At 39.6% G+C, this 22,840-nt stretch overlaps 1 protein-coding gene across 1 annotated transcript in view; it reads left to right on the top strand.

The window, feature by feature from the left end:
• The window catches only part of cog5 (component of oligomeric golgi complex 5), an 85,520-nt gene that overhangs the window by 26,285 nt on the left and 36,395 nt on the right, over positions 1 to 22,840 (top strand). Inside the window, exon 7 of the mRNA XM_028570156.1 lies at positions 17,804 to 17,934. Coding sequence (XP_028425957.1) covers positions 17,804 to 17,934 — 131 coding nt within the window. The remainder of the gene's footprint in view (positions 1 to 17,803; positions 17,935 to 22,840) is intronic.

Raw genomic sequence — 22,840 nt, 5'->3', positions numbered from 1 at the left:
CTCCGCTCAGGCGAAGGGAAAAGTCTGTTTGTGAAACACAGAGAGCAACAACCACCCGCCACTCGTTGGGGGACATGTGGTTTGCAACATCAGTGCGGTGCACTGAGATCAATGCTTTCTTTCATGCATGGCTGTGTCTCATCATTGTCCGTTGTACTTGGACTGTTGCCTCCAGTCTCATTCCCTCTTGAAAATGATGCCAGTGTCAGTACAATCCTCCTGTCTCCACTTCTCTCCACGTTTCAGGTATTGTACGTCTTTTACACTCGTCCTGATATGGCCCACAGTACTTTATGTCATAAGTTTTGTAATTTCATATTTCAGACAACAGTGGAGGTAGAAAAATATAGATGACAGAATGGATGAGAGGTTTCAAGAGAAATATAAACAAGTTTGTGTGGTTGTACCTCTGGACTCAAAGGTCAGAGGCACAGATATGTCATATGGTCTTCGGAGACCACTCAAAGAGACAGATCCCTTGACTCTTGGATATTCACAGCCTTCATACTGCTCTATCCTTCACAGACTGCCACAGAGGAATTGAGAATGATGCCATGTCCCATTATTGCCATCACCTTCCCTTGCCTTTACATTTCATCTCTGATCCTGCAAAGAGAAAGGATGGAAGATTTCAGTAAAATGGTTTTAAAGAAAGAACATGTGTTACATAGATATCAGATCTTTCTCCCTGGTCTGCATGTTGCATCATGTCTCCTTCCTAATTTCAACTCATTTATCCTCCCCTGGCAGATACGGTAGCTTGCTCTTTCTGTGCTAATTGGACGCCTGTCTCTGTATTTGCAGTGTGTGTTTAATCAGTTTTTCATGCCTTGCTTTTTATCTTTGATGGTTCTTGTCATGTGTTGTTGAACAAATGAGCACTGGAAACTGTGAACTGGTTCTCTGCAGACTGTCTTAGTGTATTACATGATATGCTGACTTACTGTCACAATAACGGGCCACACACTGTTTCATTCAGTTCTAGAACAGATCAGGACTCAGCTGATTGCCTTAAGATTTTAAATTTGGGTTTCGTTGGGTGTCTTTGAGTGTGAGTGGCTGGGGATATGAAGTACTGAAAGCTGGCATTAAAGGTCAGGATTCAGAGTCATATTTACTTACAGTATTCTTAGATCAGATAGTTCCATATTAAGATTAATATGTGGCCAGTTTCAGACTATTTCTATTCAGGCAATATGTTCTTTTAAGGTTGATTGTGTTTAGACCACATTTGAGACCGAACGGTTTTGCAGAAAAATGCAAAATAAAGTGTCACAAAAATATTGTACTGGTGCCCAACAAAAGGAATGCTTTATAATCAAGAATGCATTTCAGTTTCTATTTACAGTACATATGGTATATCTGTAATGAAAGTGACTCTAAATTTGGTATGCGAGTCTGTATTTACACGTGTCAAGTCTGCTATCTGAATTGCACACTACGACAAGCCACATGCTCAGTTGTATTTTCTAACTCGTGCTCTGAGTAATTTTATAAGGTAAGTAATCAATAAGGTGAGTAATCAATTGTACTATGGACCATGCTGAATTCTTATTGGCCATTTTAAGATAACTGATCGGAACTGACTGATCTCATGAAATGGTGTATGTATGACACGCCAATTTGTATGCCATCATTGGCGTGTTTATAAAGATGCATACTTGATTTTTGGCATGCATGTCAACGCCGTTTCGCCTCCATTGACTTACATTACCTTGCGATTGTGTGTGAATTTACGCCGTAGCGAGTAGTATGAAAGGGCGAAAATCTGCGTGGGGGGGTGGATGGGTCAAACACAGGACTTTCACCCAGGAGACCGGGGATCGTGTCCCGCGTGTCACGTTTCCTAAACCCAACCGTTGCTTGTTCTTTCACTAAAGCCAACCCCGTTCTTGTTTTCCTAAACCCAACCGGTTTTTCTTTTCCTAAACTCAACCGTCACTTTCTTCCGTTTAGTAAATTCAACCCCGTTGTTCTTTTCCTAAACTCAACCATTATTCTTTTCCTAAACCCAACCCGCATGTGACGTTTCCTAAACTCAAACGTCGTTTTCTTTTCGTGATAACACGCCACATGGTTTATGTGCGCTGTATATACCGTTTACATACATGCGGATGTAACAACACGGATAGCTCAAATTGCGTACAGATAACACGCCACTTGGCTTAAGAAAGTGGGCGCGTATGTTTAAACAAAGTCATGATATAACGTTGACAGGTGACACATTTTCCAGCGTTTGATTAAAATAATCAGGCTTTACCAAGGGGGATGAAATGCCTGCAGCTAAAGTGTGGGACATGTTGAAAGATGTGGGCTTACCCTAACCTTAACCACGCAAAACTTTTACATAAACACAACCAGCCAATCACCTACTACTATCAACATGCCTACCAATTTGTGGTGAAACGCCCCGGAACCGACTCTGCAGAGGCTGCATTTATATGAAGTATATCTGTAAAGGGATGCCCATGTCTTAACAAGGTGCCAGATTAACAAAGGAAATGATGAGTTGATTAATCCATTGGTCTGTCAAGAAAAGTTAACAATTAGGGTAATTGGTTAATCATAGGTTAAGCAAAATGCCGAGCATTTATGGAGTTCAGCTTCTCAAATGTGACGATTTTCACCTCTGTTTTACATTATTGTTAATTGAATATCTTTGGGTTTTGGACTGTTGCTATTTGAAAAAGGCCGGCTTGGGCTCTGGAAACTTGATTGGTATTTTTCAATATTTTCTGACCTTTTTAGACTAAACAATCAATCAAATAGATGAAAAACAATCAGCAACAATGACAGTGATTGTTAGGTGCAACCCTACATTTGCTCTCAGCTTTCTTTGTCTTGTATTCTTCTTGATCGGTTCTTGTTCTGATACCTTGTTTATCACCTCTAGCTCTGTTGCTGTATAGTCTTCATAATCTTTTTAACTGCACAAAATGTGCAAAATTGCTTCTTAATTTTTTGGCTTTGGCTCATCTTTTAGCTGTATTTTCCATTACATGAAATATATGTCCTCACTCTAAGGACAAATTCTGATTTAGTTTTGTGTTGTATGAGCGTCTCTACGACAGGAAAGCTGGTCTCTCTGGGAGGCAGCAAACTCAGCGTAGTTTGTGAAGACCCATATTGCTTGCTGTTTGACAGCCACTCATTTTGTCTAATTATTCTTCACTCCAAATAGTCACTGATTGAAAATTGTGACTCACAGGCTCCACAACATGTCAGCAGGCTGTGTGTTGATTTTACAGTGCCTTTGTCTAACACATTCGCATTGCCTTGCTATCAGAACACGATAACCGTGTTAGTACATGATTGTGCCGTGTGTTAGTTTACCTCTAGATAAAGACCATTCCCCGGCCATCCTTGGGGCTGCAGAAGTGCTTTCCTTCCCTGGAGGGCTTTGTAATCTCAGTCCCCGAAGGTAGCGTAGAGCCCACAGTTGATAACTCTGATTTGCTGAAGTTTAGGATAATAGTCCATCATTCAAGGATGCTTGTTAGTTAGTCCCTTCAGGATGGAAATTTGACTGGTAAGAAGCATGCAGCCACAGAACCTGCAGGGAGCAAGAGAGATACTGACGCTTCTGCTCTTCCTCCGCCTCTCCTCTCTCTGCTGTGCTGCTTTTTCTGTCTGTCTGTCTCTCTGTCCTGCTTCCTGCCTCTCTGTGTCTGCCTTCAGTAGCCCTTCCTACTCGCCCTCCCCCTTCTTCCCTTTCAGAAACTGTGTTCTCCTTCTCTTTTTTCCCCTTTTACACCTCTGCGTTTGACTAATGGACTCAAAAAGCAGATGTAACGCTCTTCTCACAATTTCTCACAATTTCTCTCATTTCGTATGTTTCTTCCTTTCCTGTTATCTTTGTGTTGCCTTATGTAAGCAGGGAAAACTTCAGCATGCAGGGACAACACATCTTTTTTTTATCCTTGAGTACTTCTGTCTTTCTCTTTTTCTCTTCCCCCTGTTTGTTTACTCTCATTGAAAAGCCCAGGAAGAAAAACCGTGGCCATGACATTACTAATGGCAGCATCCTTCCTCTCAGGACTTTGGCCACTCCTCCGCTGTTTCTGTTTGCATAGCACCTGCCAGATAGTACATGCTTAATTGTCCCAATCTGGTTTCATTGGAACAGTCGCCGCGTTGCCCTTATTGCCTTGCCATCATATCTGGAAGGTAGCTAGTGAGTGGACTAATTGGGGCTACTGGGCATTGGCATGGCAACAACAGCACCGCCGGCCACAGCGTTCACAGACTGATGGATCAGAATTCAAATAAGGGCCTGTCTGCGGTCTTCCGGGATACACCTCTCCATTAATAATACAAGAACTTATGATCTGGTCATTGTATCTCAGCTCTTCATCTCTCACTCTACATGTGTTTATTTAAAATGTTTTACTGATATGTGCAACTCAGTGGGAGGCATGTTTTCTTTAGTCTTGAGAGTGTGAGAGAGAGAGAGAGAGAGAGAGAGAGAGAGAGATGTATTTACTCTTTGTCATTTTATATGTATGTTTGTTCTTATGCTTTGGCAACACAGATGTATATTTTTTGTCATGACAATAAAGCAACTTGAAATTGAGAGAGAGAGATGGCAGACAGCAGTGTTATGGAGAGGGGAAAAAAAGAACTTGCAGACATTTTTTTCTGAGCAAACATGAGCATGATATGTGAGTGAGGCAGACATAGGACATGTAGACAGCTCCGAGACAGAGAAAAAAACAGAGCGTTACAAGACTTTTTTTTTTTTCTCAGCAAAGTGTACATACAGAGTACATCAAAACATCCATATTTAATGAATGCATTGATATTGCAAACTGATATCTAGGCTGTCTGCTGGCTAGCCTAAAGGCTGCTGACTAGTACCCAGCTGTGCTATTTCAAACAGAGGTACATACAAGGGAATACATATGCAGGGCTGTGTATGTGTGTGTGTGTGTGTGTGTGTGCTTTGTATTTATGAAAGAACTTTCGTGGACTCTGTGCTTAGGGGACAAATGCCACACCAGTAAATGTTGGCGATTGGGTTTTAGACGCTCTCTATATTCTCTGTTATTCAGAACAGGTGACACCTTTTCCAGCATTTGATTCAAATAAACAGGTTTTACAAAGGGTGATGAAACGCCTGCAGCTAAAGTGTGGGACATGTTGAAAGATGTGGGCTTACCCTAACCTTAACCACGCAAAACTTTTACATAAACACAACCAGCCAATCACCTACTACTGTCAACATGCCTACCAATTTGTGGGCGAAACGCCCAGGTTTCAGAACCGACTCAGCCGAGGCTGCATTTATATGAAGTATATCTGTAAAGGGATGCCCAAGAATGAGCAAGGTGCCATATCAGCCAGGGAAATAATGCTACACCAGTAAATGCTGATGCCTTTATGATGGTCCAGTAGCAGAAATAGCTGCGAACGCAAGGTCAAGAGCTTATAACTAAAAACTTTAGAAATGGCACACGTTTGAAAAGAAACAGTCTAATGGCGTTTTTCCATTACATGGTACCTGCTCGACTCTGCTCGACTCTGCTCGACTCTACTCGCCTCGACTCGCTGTGCGTCCGTTTTCCATTGCAGATTTTAGTATCGCCTCAGCGTGGCTGGTTGTCATAGCGACTGCCGTGGGCGTGGCTTAGTAGCTTGCTTTCCCATTGACATATCCCCGACGCATTTCCTGGTTCTCCGTCTCCGTAAACAACATGATATCAAAGAGATAGTTAACGTTTACTGCTCCAGATTTCCCACCGTGGTCACATATATATGATTCTAGAGTTGCTACTCGCTGCGGAGATAATCGCCGTCACTCTCCCACTTCTCCCTCGCTCACTAGCTCCCCACACACACACATACGGCGACTCGACACACACACATCACACATGCACACACCAGCGCACCAGTATAACCATCAGGCCACTTGTATGCTACGGAGAAAGCTCTGCGTGGAGCCTCCGGCAGCAAAAAAACACTGCTGGCTAAACTATTTAAAAATGCCATCTCTCGCTAGCAATGCAGTGCTCAGTGACGCTTCTTTCCGACCAATCAGCAGCCTGCAGGGTTTCACGTCACCTTCTCGGCTCGCCTCAGCTCGCTTGGAACCTCGACTGAGCAGGTACTAAAAAAAGTACCTGTTAGCAGGTACCAGATACTTTTTTTCGTAATGGAAAACCAAAAAAGGCAAGTAGAGTCGAGGCGAGTAGGTACCATGTAATGGAAAAGCGCCATAAATGAACATAGGGTAAGCAACCAACAGAATCCATTAAACCACTCATATTCCACTATTAGTCCAAATATGACAATATCCCAAATTTGATTCAAGTCATGTAAACAGCATATTCCGTTTGGATATTCCAAATTAAGCCTTTTTCCGAATATAGCATTTTCCGATTAAGACGTGGCTGCGTAATGCCGGTATTTTCTTTTTTTAAATAATTTTTTTGGGGCTTTACTTTACTGCAGTTTACGGCCTCTTGCCTGTTTATGTCTTACGGTCAGCTGTGGTTGTTGTATACGACCCAACTATCCAAAAGTTTACAAGGCTGCAGTAGCTATGTATGCCTAAAAGAAAAGCCCACATCTCTGGTTGGGACGAGAAACTCAGCTACTTTTAAACATTATGAAAGACTGGGATATCAACAGGTTTTTGGATATGCACACACATCACAACTGCGACCTTTTCATAAAGGTGGTTGAAGGAATGAAAGCGGGACGCTGTGTTCGCTCGGCTGAACAAGTCCCCCACCGATGGAAAACTTTAAACAAATTGTATTTTGCACGTCTGCTTGTAAAAGGGGCTATTAGTCAGAATATTGTCTTTTTCAGAAGATGGGCAAAAACGGGAATATTATGTCCATGTAAACGTAGTCATTGATTACTTTGATCCATGTTTAGAGCTGGTCATTGTCAGAAACGCATGACTCAGCAACTGTTGGATTGAGGCAAAGTTCAAGTAATCACAATTAGGATGAAGAGGGAGTATTTTAAGTTGCCCAAAATGTTTATTAAAATGTAGGGGTGTGCCATATTATATCGTTCACAACAATACCGGTATCATTTTTAATATGTTATGATTTTTTTTTTATAATGGCAATATTATTATTATTATTATGACTTGACGTAATTGGCTGTTAATTTGGCAACGGTTTAGATGTGCCCTTTGTTGTACTTTTTATATTGTATACAGATTCTGAATCTCATTCTGAGGTACTGTTGTTTTACAAACTAAAGGACTGAGATCTTTTTGTTTTTACTGAATATTTGAAGGCAAACTGGTAACGTTTATTCTGACATATAGTACTACAACACTTATTTTCAATTATATGTTCTTGAAATTAATAATAAAATATTGTTCAGTATTTTGACATATTGTTGAGAATATAATTGTGGTTTTATTTCAGTGCCATATCGCCCTCCCCTTTTTAATAGTTTCCTGCTCCCCTCTCCATGCCTTCCCTCTTCTTTCTCCTCCTCTGTCCCTCCCTGAGGTCTCCTGTCCTCTTCCATCCCTATGTTGAATAGAAGAATGATGGTAATATAGTTATTTTCACAACCTTTGTTAGCACAGATCAACTGCACCTATGCATTCCCTTTCATTTAAGTTGATGCTCATTCTGGCCTAACGAGGGCTGTGCAATCAATCAAACTTTTTATTGTGATTACGATTTTGGCTCCTAATGATCACAAAAACAGAATCATCAAGAAAAACAATTATTTTGTACATTGCGTTTTGCAAGTAAACTCTTATTTTGTCTTTTTTTTCAAATGAGAAAACTATCAAGGGAAATGTCACAGTTCTAGGTTTTTTTTTCTCACTGTTAATTTGTTTAACTTTTTCACAGTTTTTTAAGATCAATAATTGCAACATCTTTGCAAAAGTGAATGAGTTATTGTGTTGAATAATACTGATTTCAATATTGACCAAAAATAATCGTGATTATAATTTTTTTCCATAATCGAGCAGCCATAACCCCCTTCACTTTACCCATAAGTTGGGGAGTAAGAAGTGGGAACTTTCTTGGGTCTTGAGTATTGACAAACTGAAATCTACACTGTACATTTACTACCACTTGACAACTTTACGGTTAACCTTTTCCTCTGCTCCGATTTCTAACACCTGTCTGCTCTAAGCCCACTCGACCACACACTTAATAGATAGATAGATAGATAGATAGATAGATAGATAGATAGATAGATAGATAGATACTTTATTCATCCCGAGGGAAATGTTAGGCATCCAGTAGCTTAGACAACCATACGCATTTTAACATCAAAATACGGTGATATGATTTGTCACTTTTAAACTATGCGAAAATCAGGTGACTGCTTTGAGTTCACTCGTTGACGTGCAGTAACCATCTCAGTCTAACTCTTGATGGTAGTAGGCAGCTAAAACAGCGTAGCAGCCACGAGCATGCTGGGGAAAAAAAACTAAAGAAGAAGAGTTTGACCAATCACACCGTGGGGTTCCTTCCTCTAATGTCAAGCGGGGATGTCTGCTACTGATAGTAATGGTGCGTTCTTTTTGTCTTGTAATCGCGACTAGTAGCTCGAGTGTGACGTCACATCCATGTCGAAAAATGAATAACCGCGGGTTGTTGTGTTCTTTTTGTCACACAATACGATGAGTCGGAGAAAAGATGGATTTTTGTAACATTTTTAGTAACATTTAGGATTCTATTCACCCAGTTATTGACATATTACAGAAATATATTTCACAGTTTGATACATGAAAATTCCGTTTTGATTAACGTTAACGTTAGGCTACTGCTCTGCTTTCTGCTCAAGGCTCGGCTTAAAGCCGTTATAGCAATATAGCAACCGAGCATCTCTAGCCAATTTCAGCTGCACAAGCTCCAAAATAACTAATTAGGCGGTATTTAACTCCTAATAAGACTGTAGCGACATGCCTATAGGTAGCAGTATACAGCGCTTAAAATTGTAGAAAACCACAATGTTTACTACGTGTGATGCACGACGTAGCCATCTTTGAAAGTGAACTCGGGGTTCTCTGAGTTCAGACGACTTGACGAGTCGTATATACGACCTCGGTGGCGTTCTTTTTGCAACTGCCGGTTCGTAACTCCGCAAAATGACTTTTTCACTTCCACTTCGGTGGACAAAAAGAACGCACCATAAAACGGAATTATCAGATGCAAGTGTTATTCATTCCTCTGTCAGTTCCGTTTAGTTTGGTTGGTTTCCCCAAGGGAGGATGGTGCTTGCAAAGGTAAACTGATTTGATTTAGAAAGGTGAAATGAATTAATTTACCTAACCTACCGGTCAACTTTGGAGAAATATTATTTATTTATATTATTATTAATAAAGTCTTGGATTTTGTTATATATGTTATATATCATTATATATAAGGTCTTATATATGTTTTGCCTTTCCTAGGATTAAGTTCATACCGTGGAGGATGTGTGGAATGCGTCAGTGTCTGTCAGACCTTGGCTGGCCGTTCAGTGCCTTCAGACAAAGCTCAAGCTAACAGGCTAACGGGCGCATTAATCTGCTCGGTGTGCGTAACAAACAGAGCGAGCAGCCGCCGGACTCTTAACATCTGTATATCCGTGCAGGACTTCACTGTGAGCGGACTGTTTAGAGACGATGTGACCGGCAGGTAACGTTAAAGGTTATCTGCTACTGTAGCAGAGCTGCAAGGAAACGCTGAACTGAGCGGTGTGTTTCCAGTGTTAAACACTGCTGTAGGTATTATGCAGTGTAATATATTTTATTTTATTGGATTATATTATGATCCAGTTAATTGTATTAAATATGACTGATAATTTAAATAAAATGTCTATTTAATTCAAGTAGCCTACTTGAACATAATTATTTTCTAGGGTTTAAAATGTATACAGATTTGACATTTAATGGCACATTTATTCCACGAGTGTGCCGCCGTGTTCATGAACCAGACTTTTGACAATAAATCAGTAAGTTGCTACTCAAAAAAGTTTTTCAAGGTTGGCAGGTCTGCAACAAACACACACACACACACACACACACATATCTCGCATACATAAAAATCACTCACAAAAATTTAAATAGTTAACACAACTTAATTTGTGAAGTGATTACAATGACCATGATAAGGTGCTATGGTAGTGTGTGCAATGGTGGTAGTGCAAAAGTGAACAGTGCAGGGATTGAACAGTGCAACAGCTTATTATTAAATATTAACTATGACTATGAAAAGACAAGAATGTAAACCTAAACATGTAAACATATTACGCCCACACTACACACAGAGCTATTACTTAAAGGAGACCTATTATGCTTTTGTGTATTTTCTGTCATATCTCTAATATTACAATGTTGGATGTTCATGTTAAACGTAGCCAAAGTTTCCAATAATGAGGTAAATATATTTAAAAGAAATCCCTTTAAGCCAAAACCTCAGATTTCCCACTGTTCTGAACGCTCGTTTTTCAACAGTTTTTTTTCTACTCTCGGCTTTGTATCATATCATTCTGAGCCGGGTTTATATATATGGTCATTTGCTCCAGGCAGGCTATTGTGTTAACGTTCCATACCCTACCACATGTGGCATAGAGGCAGTGAGGTTTCCTGGTTACTGGGTTCTCACACTGCCTCAAAACGGACTGACAAGTCTGATCGCCGGTTACATGATTGGCCACCCCAGGGTGAATCAGTCTTAACTTTTCGCGCGTTTGAATGGAAGATACCTGCGTTTTTGCGGGACCGTCTGATGACTGCCTTACTGATTCTGTGTGTGAAGGCAAGCTTATAGGATTTCTCCAGGGTTATATGTTGTAACACTTAATGAAGGAATACTTTTGATTGATAAGCTGCTGTTTTTAGCCTCCTTTATTAAATCTCCATGCCATGCTAGTCATTTGAAGAGCTGTAATGCTGTGTCAAATTCCACTGTTGAGAATTGTATTTTTATGTATGGATAACTTTGATTACTGATTATGTCCACCTCATTGTCCTCTGAAGAATGAGCTGAATCACTGTAGCCAGCACAGAAGTCGGGGCACATCTGTGCCCGAGCACAGCTTATCCTCTGGGAGCAAACACATAATATCTAATGGCCTGTGCCGTGTGCGTGTGCATTTGCGCGCGTGTGTGTGGCTTCAAGCATTAAATTTCAGACAGCCCACTGAGCATATTATGACAAAGTCAGACAAGACTAACCCCTTCCTTTCCCTTTTTCTCTCTCACAAACACACATATCTAAACAAGCAAAGAGATTCGGGGCTTAGCTGTTCTATCGTGGTCTCTGGCAGGCTTTGTAGTAATGAGGCTTTGAGCGGATTGCTTTGAATTGAATGTTCTCTGTGTCTCAGCCAGCCACCTGCCTGGTAATACTCACTCTCTCTCTCTCTCTTTCCTTCTTTCTTTCTTTCTATGGAAAAAGAGCTAACAATCTTTAGCTCTAGACAAAAAAAACATCTGAAATGGTTTGACATCAGTCCCCACACCCAGCACCGGTACGCCTCTCCTCTCATTATGAGCAGCTGATTTCACTCTACTTTTGTCATCCTGATTCTTCAAAACATGTGACTGTCAGAAAGATGTTAAGCAAAAGAGTAAGTAATCAAAAAGCGGGTTGGGATGATGGCATACAATTTAAGGAATTAAGCTTGCAGCTTTTCATGTCCTATCATAAGACAGGACAGAACAGGACAATGGACAACTTGTTGTTTTTTTTATTTACCTTAACACCCACAGTCAAACGTAGTTATTTTGCTCACTTTCCTTGATCAGAAGTTACTGATAACCTATAGAAAAATCTACTTAAAGCCCAGCCCGACAATTTCTGCAACTTCTGAAACTAACACAACCACTTGACACAGCAATCAGCCAGGTATGTGGAGATAAAACATTTTTTTTATAAAGATGCACCGATAGACCGGCCGGTGATTGAAATTGGCTGGTTTTCTCGTGCTCGGCCATGACCGTTATACAAGTAACAGTTCTCAAGGACGCACGCACACATGGACGCCACAGCACACTCTTTTTCCTTTCTCTCAACTTTTCCACCGTGTGAAGCTGCGTCCGCGCTATCCTCGCACATGTAGGGAACGTCGTGAATTAACCTGCAACATGTCAGCTGTTTGAAAATTCTTCAGCATGTGTGCAGAAGATAACAAGTTTGCAATATGCAACACCTGCAAGGAAAAAGTAGGGTGTGGAGGGACGACACCAAAAACCAAAATAATTTTTTTTTGTTGGATATTGGATGTGAAAAGAAGGAAATGGTTCTAACATTGCACTTTAGATGTGTGTGAATTTCCCACACCAGGAGTAATTTATATAGTTCTATTTTATAGTGATCCCTTATCTGTTCAAAAAATGTTCTATGTTCTGTGCAAAATGTTTTATTAAAGAAAAGATAGAAAATAAATATTTGTGTGTGCTGTAAAGTGGTTAGAACAAATGAAATCGGAATCGGCTAAAATCTGTATCGGCTGGCCTAGAAAGTGAATCGGCCTAGAAAGTTATAATCGGTGCATCTCTAATTTTTTTAATTCATTCAGTGTGTGCCTTTTATCTATTCTTTTATTTGAACAGTTATCCGGTCTTGCCCCTGTTTGTGAGGACAGGCTTTTTTGCTGCACCTTTGATGGTGGCTTTTTGGAATAGCTACAAACTAGGGCTGGGATATCAATATTATATCGACGTTGATATATGAGGCTAAATACTGCCTTAAATTTTTGATATTGTGACATGACACAAGTAAGCATGGGCCAGTATACGATTCTGACGGTATGATAACCTAAAATAACACGGTATTGCTATTACAGGTTTAAAATGTATTTCTTTTTTAAACATCTGGGTAAAAAGATGTGGTCCAACAACACTTTGTTTTGAGCTACTTTGTTTCAAGCAGGTCCTGATCTGTGCCCTAGCGTATATACTTATTAATCCTCCTTTAATGCTGCTTGCTTTGCAGCTGCTTGTCTACCTATATGTATTGTTATAAGCTGCTTAAATCTGCATCCCTAGCCCTTACTCCTTCACCTAAAGATTTAGACATGCATGCTGACCCTTGTGCTGTCTTATTACAAAGCCTTGCTCTGGTAAGTTGTTATTTAGCCCTTATCCTCCAAATGAATGTTTCTCATACCACACTTGGCAGGGATACCAAATTCATAAGAACCGGAGAGTTGTTAAGAAACAAACTTGTTCAAAAGTGAGGGTAGGACCTCCTGTGCTTCCGCTCATATAGCCAGTCACACAGTGCCCATATGGTGTTTACATTACAGTATACACTATGGTGGAACAGAGTTAGAGCCTAGAAGTGTGGCCACAGTCACACCAGTTATCAAAATGTAATTAGTTTCACTGCGTGGCCCTGTGTTAATGGAAATGCAAATCCCTGCCAAGCTGGGCTGAGGCACCGAGCCAGGCCAGCACATGTGTATGGAAAAACACTTATAGGTATTTCAGTTTGTGCCACCCAGTGGGAGAAAGCTAGCCTGGTTCCAAACCTCTGAATGGCTTCACACATCTGACGATGACGTCTCTTTCCCTGGTTGGAAAACCAGTCAACTAATCGGTGCTTTGTAGGCAGGACTATGAAGGGGAACGTCCTTTTCCTTCATAGCTAGCTAGCTCCAAACTACAGTCATGAAAAACAGCGAGGGAGAAAAACAGATTGTTACAGCTGTACAGGTTGTTGTAAATCGAGTTTAGACAAAACTCTTAACTAGTCTGGGAATAATCGGCAGGTACAAAGAAAAACGTAGTTTGTTCATGTTTGTCAGAATCTTCAGCGCTCCTGTCACTAGTTTGATGTAGCCATACATTTTTTACTTCAGACTGTTGTACAATGTTGCCAGAAGGCGGTTGCAACAGCAGGCCGTGGTTTAATCACATACACCAATCTGCTGTCTGTCTTCTCCCATCATATCTAAGCCATGTCTTCCTATTCCAGCCTGCTCATATCTCTGCCTGGCCCTGTTTTATTTTTCTTCTTGGCTTAATAAACTTCCCACACAAGTCATGACTGCAGAGTCACTGCGTCCAAACTCTTAAGAGACACTTGATATTTGCCAGATCCTCCTCATACTTTCTATGAAAAACAGCATTATCCATCACATTTTCTAATGCACTTAAAGCCTTACACACTGGTTATTAAAGCTTGTTTTACTGTTTCTCCTATTTGTAATTGACTGAGTGAATGATAGCGTTAACGTTTGTTCAAGGTGCTCACAATTTGTTGGACAAAATCACACATATTGACGGGGTTATTTCAATTGCAATTTTGTATCAGCCCAAAACAAGATTCAAGTCAATATTTCTTCCTCTAATGCACAAGCAGGCTTTCCAAAGCAGGTGGGTGGACAAACAATGCAGGGGAAAAGCAGAATGGAAATGTTTAACACGCAGCAGAAGTGCTATGTACTTCTTTGAAAGTGTTGCTGACAAATCTGTCAAGCTGACTAGTCCCGCTGTCATCATTTCTGTCAACGGTATGCAAATTAAATAACAGAAATATGATTTTATCACAAAGATGTGTTGATGAAGTTTTAGACTGACTGGGCTGTTGGGGAAGTGATTGAAAAAACATAGTCTTTGTTAGGAGATTTGAACATGATTTTTGCATGTCTTCATGAAATGTCCAGTGCTGCATCTAACAGTTATTCCGATTATTTCAGATTTCTCGATTAATCCATTAGTTGTTTTTGCTATAAAAAAATCAGAAAATGGTGAACTCAAAGATATTCAGTAGGGGTGCACCGATGCATCGGCTGGACATCGGAATCGACAAATAAGGTGACATGCGCCGAATAGCCGATGCTTATCCATTTTGCGCTGCCTTAATGTTGTTAGTTGGTCAGACTACCCAGTTTCAAAAAGAAATGATCCTGTGACATTTGAAGTGTACAACGATTAGCTGAAAGTTTAGTCTCGCTTTGCCAGACCTTCCTTCACAGCGCTGTGGAGGAAGGTCTAGCTAGTCCACACAGCATTCTGGGACATAAACATGCTCTGGTTTATTGGTATTTCTTTAAACCAATCACAATCGTCATGGGTGGCGCTAAGCCGAGCCACGGTGTCTCTGCAAAATAGCCTCGGGAAAGAACTTGTTTTGGTGGAACATGTGTACGTTCAAAAGTAGTTTTAGTCGTGCGACAGAAAACTCAGATTGGACAGATAGTCTAGCTAGCTGTCTGGATTTACCCTGCAGAGATCTGAGGAGCAGTTAACCCTAGTCCTCACAAATCCACCAGAGGTTAGAACGCCAACACAAAGAAAGAGGAAGGTGACATCCAGCGGAATTTCCGGCTGCCTTGGAGCAATCCCAGATTGCCAGGTTGTACTGTCTTGTTTAATGTCAAGTTGTCATAACACAAAAATTGTTGTCTTTGTTAAAGCTAACTTTGCATTAAAAATGTCATAATTTACCATATGACACTTAATGACAACAGTCATGAACACTCAAAATGACTCCTTCATGTTCATGACAGATGTCATGTCACTGTAATGATGGTGTCATGTCAGTCATATGCACACCCCTTCAAATAAAGCATTACCCAAATTGGCAATTAGTGCATTCCTAATATTCAGTTTACTGTCACTGAGGAGTGAAGAAACGGTAACACTTTACTTGAAGGTATCTACATAAGAGTGACATGACACTGTCATGACACATGAACCCTAACCATAACATGTCTGAAAAAAACTGAATGACTCTTACTAAAAGAAGCGTTATGTCATAAACGTTATGACTTGTTTATAATGTTTATGACACGTTCATGACAGTGTCATGTCACTCTCATGTAGATATGGAAATATCATATAAAGGAATCAGAGAACTTTAACTTTTTTTCTTTCATAAAAAAAAAGACAAACTGATTAATTGATTATCAAAATAGTTACAACTAATTGATTAATCTTTGCAGTTCTAGAAATATAATTTTTTAATGCCTATGCCCCGACGACAGCTGTGGCCAGAGACATTATGTTTTCGGTTGTCCGTCCGTCCGTCCGTCCGTCCGTCCGTCCTATTCTTGTGTAACGTATAAATACAACCCCAAATCAGAAAAAGTTGGGACAGTATGGAAAACACAAATCAAAAAAGAAAGTAGTGATTTCAAAATGTACTTGGACTTGTATTTAATTGCAGACAATACAACAGCACATAATTTAATGTGTTCCTCATGATTTTTATTGTTTTATTTTTCAAAAAGCAAAATTTCTATTTTGGTTCTTGCAACACATTTCAAAAAAAGTTGGACCAGTAAAGCATTTACCACTTTGTAACGTTGCCATTCCTTTTCACAACACTTAAAAGACGTTTAGGGACTGAAGACACCAAGTGATGAAGTGTTTCAGGTGTAATTTTGTCCCATTCTTGCTGCAAACAAGTCTTACGGTGGGCAACAGTACGGGGTCTTCGTTGTCGCATTTTGCGCTTCAAAATGCGCCACACATTCTCTATTGGAGACAGGTCAGGACTGCAGGCAGGCCAGTCAAGTACCCGTATCCTCTTCCTCCGCAGCCAGGACTTTGTAATGTGTGCAGAATGTGGTTTTGCATTATCTTGTTGAAATATGCATGGACGTCCTTGGAAAATATGTCTTCTTGAAGGCAGCATATTGTGCTCCAAAATGTACTTTTCAGCATTAATGGTGCCATCACAGAAGTGCAAGTTACCTTTGCCAAGGGCACTGACACAACCCCATACCATGACAGACCCCGGCTTTGGGACTTGTTGCTGGTAACAGTCTGGATGATCCTTTTCTTCTTTGGTCCGGAGCACACGGTGTCCATTTCTCCTAAAAAATACCTGAAATACTGATTCATTGACCACAGTACACGTTTCCACTGTGTGATGGTCCATCCCAGATGCCTCCGAGCCCAGAGAAGTCGACGGCGCTTCTGGACACAGTTAACATAGGGCTTCCTTTTGGCACAGTACAGTTTTAACTGGCATTTGTGGATTTAACTACGTATTGTGGTACTTGACAAAGGTTTGCCAAAGTGGTCCTGAGCCCATGTGGTCATATCGCTTATAGATGAATGACGATTCTTGATGCAGGGCCGCCTGAGGGATCGGAGATCACGGTTGGTCAGCTTAGGCTTGCGCCCTTGTCCTTTACGCACTGAAATTCCTCCACATTCCTTGAATCTTTTAATTATGTTATGCACTGTTGAAGGTGAAATAAGCAAATGTCTTCCTATCTTTCTTTGAGGAACATTGTTTTTAAACATTTCAATAATTTTCTCACGTATTTGTTGGCAAACTGGCGATCCTCGGCCCATCTTTGCTCCTAAAGGACTAGACCGTTCCTGGATGCTGCTTTTGTACCAAATCATAATTACAATCACCTGTTGACATCACCTGTTTCAAATCACATCATTATTTAACCAATTTACCTGATTACTAGCTCTAAATTGCTCCTGTCCCAACCTTTTTTGGAATGTGTTGCAAGTCTGAATGACAGGAAAGGATGTATATTTCCAAATGAAATTAAGTTGACCAGACAAAACATGAAATATTTTGTGTTCACATTGTCTGCAATGAAATACCAGTCAAAGTACATTTAGAAATCACTACTTTCTTGTTTTCCATACTGTCCCAACTTTTTCTTATTTAGGGTTGTATTTGTATCTGCAAAAGTGGAGCCCTGGTGAAAATGCTTGGGAACCACGGCTATATAAAGCTTTGGTAGCTGCTTCTGCAGGAAATGCCCTAAATAATCAGTAATAAGACTTAACTCTCAGTCAAAGTCTCAGTCTCAGTTAGTTAATCAAATTATATCCCCAAACTGTTGTTTGTTTGAAAAAAAAACGAGGATTAAATACTGGATATGTGTGTGTGTGTCTGTGTAGACTATCTGTCACAAGGTGTGGATCTGAGCGGCATTGAGGTGATTGAGAATGACTTGCTGCTGATCAGCAGAGCCAGGCTGGAGGTAGAGAACCAGGCCAAGAGACTGCTGGAGCAGGGCATGGAGATCCAGGTACATACACAACACGCATACAAAAAAAACTGAACTATTTACTTTTGGTTACAATTGTTTGAGTATTAATTTTCAGGAACAACTAAAATATCTGTGAAGTTTCGGAATCAAATCTACAAACCCTAAAATAGTGGCCTGGTCTGGCTTATACATTTTTGGCTTACTTTGAGGACTGTTGAATAATAATAAGAGGGAATGCCTCCATGGAAATGCACAAGCCATGTGACAAGCAGCCCTGTCATTCCACCCAGCTGTTATTTTGGTTCCCTGGGAGTTAACGTTGCATATTTACTCTTTCAAAGGAGTAAATGGGTCATAGAAATGAAAATACCCCTACAGATTACACTACACTACGCTTGGATCAATAAATAGAGATGATTTCTAAAAAGCATTTAGTTGTTTATTTTTATTATTTGCTGTTGTGATCTTCTATTTCCAAACTAGTGAATATCTTGTGACATCACATTTGTGTATTTCAATTCTTCCTAGGTCTTATACTTTTTTTTGTGTATTTCAACTTTTAGATAAAAAAAAAGTTGTTGGTTCTGAGTAAAATAGAAGGACAAAGGAAGAAGAGAGATAAGCACTTTGTATATGTGTCGTCCTGTAAAACATGTGAGAGAGGGAGCACATGTGAGTTCTGCTAACCTTCATCCGCCCCAGAAAGCCTTCTTCTCAAGGGGACAGTGTCCTATTAAAGAGAGTTTGTTCTTCCGTGTGTATGTGACAGTCTGTTCAGTGTCCATGATGGCTTATTGCCCAGAAGAGGGTTGTAGTGGTGGTGCAGCCATGTTCTGCTTAGCTCTTTGCCGACATGGAGGGATGATAAAATGTTGATCAGGTTAGTCTCTCTATGACTAAGAGCACATGTCACAACCTTCATCTCACATGCTCTAATTACACCTCTCATCATGCTGTTGATCAGCTTTCATTTCCATTTCTACATACTGCAGGAAATGGAGAAAACCTAATGAAAACAGTCAAAGTGTTGACAGCTGGTTTGTGGTCTATCCTGAAAGAGTTGTTGCTGTTGAGTTTGAAGTTATTTTTAGATGCTTGGATTTGATTCCTCTACATGTTTATGCTTGCGCTCTTCAGAGCAGAATCCTTGTTCCTAGGGCTGCGCGATTAATCGCAATCGCGATGTCACTCTGTGCGATTACATGTCTTATGTAATGATTTAATTAGGGCTGCACGATTGCGATGTACAAGACGGTGATTGCGATATAATGGTATCATGAGTCTACTTGCTTGATTATCAAGGAAAATGCACAAAATCCTATATGTATTGAAACATAAGTTAAATGAGCATAAAAAGAAATAAACAGAAATTGTGCAATAGTTTTTTTTAAATAACTTAATATTTAACCAAAATTAAACCAAAAATCTTTTCAAAATAGACATTTTACATTTAAGTACAAATGAAATAAATAGAACAGGCCCCCCCTACTTTGCACATCTATAACGTGAGACAGCTGCATCAAAGGCAAAGAAACTCCTGCATACTGTCTAACTTGCAAAAAATAAATGTAATAGTAGGCAATGTTTCTGTACTAGACCATCATCTGGCAAAATTAATGAAGGGAGTTCCTTTGCAACTTGTGAAAGTTTTTTTCAAAAATTAAAATGCCTTAACAGGAATCCAATCTATTATTAGCAAATATAAATCAGCCTATTTGTGAAAAACACATTACTGCTAGGGCTATTGGCCTATAGGTAAGGTAGCCATCCACAGATGCAGTTAATCCTAAAGTTTCACTGTCACATGTATGTTTAACATTAAAACATGATTTATAAAATCATACCAACAATTATTTGTATAGCTTAGTTTTCTATGCACTAAAAGGTATGTATAAAGGCTTTAGGCCCTGTTTAATATGCAGCTTAACTTTATAAAATATGTAGTAGGGAGTCCTTGCTCCGTCCCTCTCATAGATAATGGGTCCGTGGCTTAAAAAAACGTTGAAGACCCCTGATTTAGAAGACAAAAACACACTATACTTGTGGTCTGACATGTTTTTCATAGTGCGTATAGTTTACATTTTTACCTACCACTTGAGTGAAAATTACATCATCATAATCATCACGTGATAAAGTAGTTGAGTCACTTTCTGAAAAGTGAAATGTTGAAAATCTGTGTGCTTCAAAAAGCCAGAGGACAGACAATGAGCGACCATAGAAGATCTGTCCATCAGGGAGAGGTTTTAAAAACAACTCCTAACCGTAATACCATGCAGGACTCAAAAAACCCAGATCTGGCCGAAATTACAGTAATGCACAGTGAAACTACTTTTGAACTACTCTGAGAGAGAGAAAAAAAATAAATAAAAAGATTTCTTTTCAAAGAAATATTAAAAATATAGGGAAAGCACTAAAATCCCATATGAGGTGGGTCCTGTGTCCACATTTTGGTATTACATTTAAATTACTGGGACACATTACATGGAAGTTATTGGAAAGAAAATGCCATTATTTTCTTGCATTATTTACATTTATGTAAATTGACTGCATTTATATAATGCTTTTCTAGTCCACTGAAAGTGCTTTACACACTACGAGACCATTCACACTCACGCACACACACACACACACACACACACACACACACACACACACACACACACACACACACACACACACACACACACACACACACACACACACACCATCAATTGCCAGTTGATAAGTACGCTACTTTTGAGGTGCAAGCATGTAAGGTTGATTTATCCTGCCCACTGATTTGTGCACTGGTGTATAAACCCCAAAGTACAATAAGGACTTTATCAGTGAATTTTCAGAGTTTCTATCCTTGATTGTGCCCAACTCAGATAGATTTTTAATATCCATGTCTGTTGTCCATCAAAGCCTTTAGTTTGCCAGTTTCTACTGTTAGATTGTTGACTGGTACCAGAAGGAGGGATCATATCTCCCCGATATTGGCTTCTCTTCACTGGTTACCGGTCAACTATAGAATCAATTTCGTTTTTAAGGCATTACATGATTTGGCCCCTTCATACATTGCTGATCTCCTTCCCCTACATCATTCCTCCAGGAACCTAAGATGGTCCAGTTCCTTTTAGCTATTCCACAGTCTGGGATGAAAACAAAGGGTGATGGTGCCTTCTCCGTTGTGGCCCCTTTTCCCTTTAATATTAGGTCCTCCTCTACTGCAGAGATCTTTAAGTCTCGTCTTAAAACACATTTTTATTCTTTGGCGTATGATTTAGTTTAAGGACATTTGTATAGAAGTGTGTTGTTTATATGATGTTCATTGTCATTTTTATTCTCTTCCTTTGTTGTTATAACATAATATAACTTTGTACAGCACTTTGTTCAGCCTAGGTTGGTTTTAAATGTGGTCTATAAATAAACTGACTTGACTTGCACACACACACGCACGCACGCACACACACACACACACGCACACACACTGGTGGTCGAGGCTGCCATACAAGGTGCCACCTGCTCATCAGATAAACATTCACTCGTTTACACACCAATGACCATTCTATCCCCTGAGCCACAGCCGCTCAATGTAAATTATGTCAAATAAATAAACTACACTTCATTAGTAATGAAAATAAGTCTGCTACATGAGTTATAGGAGTAATATTGGCAAGTCAGACTAAGCATGAAGGTATTGAAAAAACATTGGTTTTGTGTTTATTGTTTTTTTTGTTTTTTTTTTACTTTTTTTGTGGCATTTTTGGCCTTTATTTTTGACAGGACAACTTAGAAATGAAAGGGGAGAGAGAGGGGTAATGACATGCAGCAAAGGGCCGCAGGCTAGAACCGAACCTGCAGTGCAGCCGCTGCATCGAGAACTGAGCCTCTGTATATGGGCGCACGCTCTACCAGCTGAGCTAACCAGGCACCCGGTTTTGTGTTATTTAAAGAGTAGTCTCGCATTGCCAGACCTATCCATGGCGCTGTATCAGATAGTGGAAGGGAAGCAGAATGCCTGACATCTGATGCTTGAGAGATGGGCTGTGAAAATTTGACTTTTGTATCCTTTTAAAAAAAAAAAAAAAAAAAAAAAAAAAATGTGTTCAAGGGATGCACATAAATTAAAAAATACACCCTTTAATTAAATTACTTTAAACCCAGCAATAAAAACACACAATTGAAGTGGCAAAATCAAATGTTGATATATAGGTTTATATAGGTTTTTCAAAATACTCAAAATCCCAGGGACAATGCATTTTAATATGGAACGATTCAGTGCAATTGGATGTTGAATCGATTCGGTGCTATTCAATAAGATACGATTCCATCTGCTATACAGTTAATATTCATTTAATGAAAACACATTAATTTTCCTTTGTAAATTAAAATAAGCCAATTCTATATAAGAAGCATTGCCTACCTTCAAATAAATATGTATTGTGTAAAAAGTGACCGGGGAATAGCAAAGATAAGACATTCTCTATAGTATATAATAACTTATATGGTATAACTTCAACTTAATTAGCTAGCCACTTACAATCCAATAACATCCACATCAGCTCCATGTTAAATGAAACCGCCTCCTCCTTGCTACTGTAAGAGAGAGTTAGAGACAGTAACTCAAACATAGGTCCATGTTACACAGCCATTGGGAGCACTCCAATAATAATCATATACAGTGTCATTATGTGAGTGAATATGAACACAATAATACTGCGCTAAATTACTTTTATGCTAATGTCGTATAGTCTAAATGAACATCTTAGAACTAGGGCTGGGCGATATGGAGATAATCAAATATGATATTGTTGACCAAACACCTCGATATCAATACCGCACCGATATTGTAGTGTTGACTATTGGTGCTTTCACAAAATATTTACACAATGAGATTTTTGATAAATAATCATCAGTAATGTGGATATAATGACTAAGTGGGTAAAGGCAAATAATAGAACAG

This window comes from Perca flavescens, chromosome 23, assembly GCF_004354835.1.
Source record: "Perca flavescens isolate YP-PL-M2 chromosome 23, PFLA_1.0, whole genome shotgun sequence".
NCBI classification, from domain to species: Eukaryota; Metazoa; Chordata; class Actinopteri; order Perciformes; family Percidae; genus Perca; species Perca flavescens.
Note: the sequence above shows the minus strand (reverse complement) of the source record. Positions and strands in the feature narration are given on the sequence as shown.